General features: G+C 39.3%; 1 protein-coding gene across 1 annotated transcript; it reads left to right on the top strand.

Annotated features, from left to right (window-relative positions):
- Nucleotides 1–1561: 1561 nt before the first annotated feature.
- LOC133447377 (kelch-like protein 10) lies at nucleotides 1562–5244 on the top strand. The gene is made up of 5 exons (XM_061726049.1): nucleotides 1562–1707; nucleotides 2740–3223; nucleotides 3727–4296; nucleotides 4644–4793; nucleotides 4912–5244. Exons 1-5 carry the CDS (start codon nucleotides 1562–1564, stop codon nucleotides 5242–5244), a joined length of 1683 nt encoding a protein of 560 aa, XP_061582033.1.
- Nucleotides 5245–5811: the final 567 nt, after the last annotated feature.

The raw sequence follows: 5811 nt of genomic DNA, 5'->3' as shown, positions 1-5811 counted from the left end.
GGTTTTTTTTTTTTGCTTTTTTTTTTTCCTTCCACATCAGAACGGGGTCATGCCACGGGGTGTTTTGCAACTTTAGCTTGCACAATTCATTAGACCCAATGTTAAAGTAACACAAGTACAAGAGTGCAATCCATTAAAACTGTTGCAGTCATGTATTCTGGCTCTTTAAATGTCATTTAGTTCTGTTTAGTTCAATTCTTTTTTCTATTTTAGCGCTATTTGTGCTAGAGATCTAGAGCAGGGGTCACCAATCCTGGTCCTCGAGGGCCGGTGTCCTGCATGTTTTAGATGTTTCCCTGCTTTAACACACCTGATTCTAATTAATCATCGTCTCTTAATGACACAGTCACTTGTATCATGGTGCAATGAAGCAGGGAAACATCTAAAACCTGCAGGGACACCGGCCCTCGAGGACCAGGGTTGGTGACCCCTGATCTAGAGTTTACGGAAGAGACAGTGGACTGGACAGTGGTACATGGACCATGTGTATGTTTAATGTTGGAATCCATACAATATTCCCATTTTAATAACAACCCAATGAGTATCAAATCATAATCCACAAAGGCATCTTGGACAATCCCCTCATCAAGGACAATCGGGCTCGACCACCACACAGCACCATCTCCTGACAGAGAAGTAGCTTCAGTGACTGGCTGTTGTCACCATCCTGCTCCACAAACAGACTGAACAAAAAACATTCCTCACTGTTCTGTGCTGAACTACGCACTGCAAACCATGCACCCTACCTTGTTTATTTCTTGACTTTTTCACTGGGTATTTTACTATTATTACTAATATCCATTACATGCCTTTCTATCTTGAGTTTTGAATATTGCTTGAATTTTTAAATCCACCTTTTGTACCTACTATCTATCTTTCATGTCTAAAGCAATAATGTTATTATTGCTTAGAATATTTCAGCAAAACTGAGCATTAAAGGTTTGGCTGACAGAAGGTCAAATAAGTATTTATAATAGTCACATTTACTTTACATGAATCCACATTTATTAAAAACATCATGAAAGTTTTACAAATGATAAGGGTCACATAAATGTCATTGGCCTCCCAACCTGGAAGTCTAACAGTCTAAAGATAATAATCTCATCAAGGCCAAATATGTGCCAGAGCTGGTAACACTGGGTTAAAAATACCAAAAAAGAGGCAGGTGTTTTGATGCTAATATATATTATAACTTAAATTAAACAAAAATACATCAGGGTTCCTTTACTTGTGTTTGTCATGTAATTCATCTAAGGATGTTTTGTTACTGAACTGAACTGTTTGTAAAAGGACTGATTTTTAAACACATTTCTTTAAAACATGACACAATAACATAATGATTTGATATTATTACTGTGAAAAACAAATGAAGCAAAAGGTAACTTTTCCATTTTAAATGTAAACTAAATGTCTTTGTTGTCACTCACTGTGATGAAATAAAGGTCCATTCCGGAATACTGAGCTGATAAATAGCAGCACGTTCACAGTTCTGCCTTCATTTTAACAAACTGATACAAACCATAAACATTTGACAAAGGTTCTCAGATTATTAAAGTTTAAGATGAATAAAGAAGAGAAAACTTCAGACAACTCTGTGTACAATGAGCTCCGTCTGACGGGGGAACATTGTGACGCCGTCATCAAGGTTGAGGATGTTGAATTTCAAGTCCATAAAGTCGTCCTATGCAACTGTACCCCATATTTTCGGTGAGTTGATAATATAATTATAGCTTTAATTTATTTAAAGATCTGAATCAAAGAATTAACTCCTCAGAAAGTAAAATTGAAAATATAAATTAAGATTTTTACTAAAGCAGGTATGTCAAATGTGATATTGACAACCTTGTACATTAAGCAAGTTTTATAGTTCAAAGATATGGCAGATGATTTAAAACCAACGAGGTCTGTTTTTTCTCACAGTTACATGTTCAAGACAGAAGTTTAGATAAAAAACCATTTAACGGAACACTTTTCAAACAATTGTTCATATTTTCTTCCATGGTAATCATATAGAAATCAATTCTGCACCACATATTTCTGTCAGCGACACATCAAGTAGTTATTACAAGCATTGCTTCTGATGCAGTACACACTGGTCAGTTTCAATATCAAAACCTTCAAAACCTAATTCTGTAATCACCTCCCTTGAAAGTGAAGTCCCAGTGGATACATTCTTATCAGATATCAGAATGAGTACTGTATTGTTAAGGATTTTTTGCTTTGTAAATACATGCAGGGTGGTTTCTGAAAGAATAACAGTTAGGAAACCATTGGAGTAGTTTATATTCTCATGATTATGATACATAGTTGAGATATGGCAACACATAGCTTCTATTTAATAATAATAATAATACATTTTATTTATATAGCGCTTTTCTGGGCACTCAAAGACGCTTTACATTAAAACAAAACACATAATACAAATTACAATTACACAGGACAGTACAAAAGGACACAACATGACAGGACATTAATCACACATTAAAAGCAGTTCTGTAAAGGTGAGTTTTGAGATGGGATTTGAATGCTGGGAGGTCTGTACAGTCACGGATGTTTTTGGGGAGGGAGTTCCAGAGGGTGGGTGCAGCGATGGAGAAGGCCCTGTCGCCCCAGGTTTAACATTTTAACTTATGGTGTCAAGTATTCAGCTGAAAAAATGTGACATAGATAGTGATTTAAGCATGATGTTGCATGATGACTGTTGCAGAAATACATCTCTCTACTGTGCTTTCATTTCAGAGCTCTCTTCAATCGCTGGTCTAACCGGGACAAGAGGATCTTTAACATTCCCAACGTGTCTCCTGACACAATGCAGCTCATCCTTGACCATGCTTACACCGGCTCCGTTTCTGTCACAGAGGACAACGTGCGGGAACTTCTGCTGGCTGCCGATCAGTTCAACATAGACGATGTCATACGTATTTGCTACAGTTTCATGGAGGAGCAAATGTGCCCTGAAAACTGTATTGGCATTTGGCAATTAACCAACACCTGCTTCTACCCCAAACTGCGCTCCAAGGCTTTTCACTACATCACTGAGCACTTTGAGGAGGTTGCAAGCTGTGAAGAGTTCCTGCAGATCCCCGTGGAGGAGCTCACTGATATCATTGAAAAAGACCAACTCATTGTAAAACAGGAGAGTTCTGTGTTTGAGGCCATCATTAGGTGGATTAACCATTTACCCAATGAACGAGAGAAACACATTGTTGCTCTCTTACCGAAGGTACAGTAGCTTGTATGAATATGTTTAGTTTAATTTTCATATTATCAGGCTTCAAATTATGGTGTTGTGCTGACAGCTGTATAATTAACACTGCAAAGTCATATTTATTGAACTGAACACAATCTAAGGTTTAATCCATCGAGTCTGATGAAGCCTTAATCTTCTCTAGTGTCACAAGCTGGATCCTCTATCATAAACATTGAAAAACTGTTACAAAAGCATAAAAAGGCGTCTTGGCTGCATTGTGAAATCTGAGTCTTTTTAGCTAGTCCATTGGCTATGACTAGCTGCCTTGTCTTTCATCGTTATAAAGCAGTCACCTTAGGTCAAAAGCTCAACTTTACAAAAAAAGACATAATAGCTACAATTAAGTGTCTTGTGAATCTGATTTCACATTACTGTAAAAATAAAATATTATTAAATATTATTATTTGACATTAAGTGCTACAGTACAGTTCATGCAGTTTTATATTAATGGATTCTATCCTCTCATGTCTGTTTAGGTCCGACTGGCTCTGTTGGATATGAAGTATTTTTTAATGAAAGTGATCAGCAGTGAGGTGGTGAAGAGGAACCTTGACTACCAGTCCATGATCAGTGATGTTCCCAGACCCATACTTACCCGGCCTCGCATGCCAAGGTCCATTTTGCTGGCCATGGGGGGATGGAGTGCTGGAGATCCAACCAACAGCATTGAGGCCTATGATATCCGGACTAACCGGTGCACAAATGTGCCAAACGATGCTGGGCGTCCTCGTGCCTATCACGGCACTGCGTTCCTAAATGGGTACGTGTACTTTATTGGGGGTTTTGACGGACGGAGCTTTTTCAACAGTGTGTGCAGGTGGGACCCAACAACACACACGTGGCAGGAAGTGGCACCGATGTACTATCGCCGCTGCTACGTAAGTGTGACTGTACTAAATGGGTGCATATATGCTATTGGAGGCTACAATGGGCACACTCGGCTCAGAACTGCAGAGTACTACGAGCCCCAGACCAACCAGTGGACTTGTATTGCACCGATGAACGAGCTGAGGAGTGACGCCAGCTGCACAACATTACACAACAAGGTGGGTGAACTGACAGAGACACAGGGAGTCATTGGAGTAGAAGTGAATGGAATAGAGTCCCCAACCACTGAAAACACAAAACTCTAAAGAAATGCTAGATGTTGAGAAAATCAAGGGGTTAATAAAAAAATCGAATTACATAGTTCTTCATGTAAGGGTGCTTCGAAGACACATGCTGAATGTTAAAAATCCTAAACTATTAATATTATGTCTTACAAAGTTAGTTATATTTGACCAATGGAAAAAAGATCATTTTATTAAACCACATAACATTAAATCAAAGATTACACAGGAATACAAAGCTCGTAAAGGGTAAAATCACTTAATACCTCTTATTTTGTTTTCAGATCTATATTTGTGGTGGATTCAATGGGCGAGGGTGCCTGGAAACAGCTGAATACTACGATCCACAGACTATGCAGTGGACATTGATCTCACCAATGACTTGTCGGCGCAGTGGAGTTGGGGTGGTTGCGTGCGGAGATAAAGTCTATGCAGTAAGTTGAAAACCAGCAGACATTACCAAAAGACTTTTTTTATCCAATGGTAATTAGTCTCTTATAAAAGATGCAGAGAGCCAGATTTGAACCATAATATTCCAATTTACTCCAACAGGTTGGAGGGTTTGATGGTGACAACCGTCTCCGCTCTGTTGAGTGCTACAACCCAGGAACCAACACTTGGAACAACGTTGCATCCATGATAATTCCCCGCAGCAACTTTGGCATCGAAGTCATGGAAGACCTGCTCTTTGTTGTGGGGGGTTTCAACGGCTTGACCACCACCTGTAGTGTGGAGAAGTACAACAGAGAAACAGATGAGTGGAGCGTGGTCTGGAATATGGATGTCTCCCGGAGCGGCCTGAGCTGCTGCGTTGTGTTTGGACTCCCCAATATGGCTGATTATGTTCCCCCTCGTGACCCCCGGAGTGACTCTGCCTCCACCTGAAACCAATGTGCCCAACTGTTACAGTCACCATCCCTTTGGGCTGCCTTTACCTGGCTCTGGGAATGTTACAACATCCGCCATCATCCAACAGACTTGGCTGTAACATAAATTCATGAAATAAATGTTGTCATCATTAACATGAAGTCTGTCAATAACATTTTTCTAGACATTTCAACAGCTTTTCAATGTGTTTTTGTGGAGCCTTATGCATGAAGATCATGGTCTGACCAATAAGTTTTTGACCATATTTTGTGGCTGGACGACGCTCTGGTTAAGGTCTGGTTAGGTTAATGCACCACTTACGATTGGTTAGAGAAGTAAGAAACGCTTGTGGTTTTTGCTAAAAATAATAATTTCACATCACTTACGCCACCTCCGTCGTCATGGCGGCAGCAAACAACATGGTTAAATACTCAAATTTACGTTAAATACTAGAAAACACGGTTAAATACTCGCCGTCAAAATACGGTTAAAAATCATCAAAACACCATTTAAACACTGTTAAAACAGCGTTAAAAACATGCTTTTACAAACTGACAGTAACAAACAGTAACTTGCGGTTCAAAA

The sequence above is a fragment of the Cololabis saira genome, chromosome 7 (genome assembly GCF_033807715.1).
Source record: "Cololabis saira isolate AMF1-May2022 chromosome 7, fColSai1.1, whole genome shotgun sequence".
Lineage (NCBI taxonomy): Eukaryota > Metazoa > Chordata > Actinopteri > Beloniformes > Belonidae > Cololabis > Cololabis saira.
The sequence above is the reverse complement of the archived record's forward strand: the minus strand, read 5'-3'. Positions and strand labels throughout refer to the sequence as shown.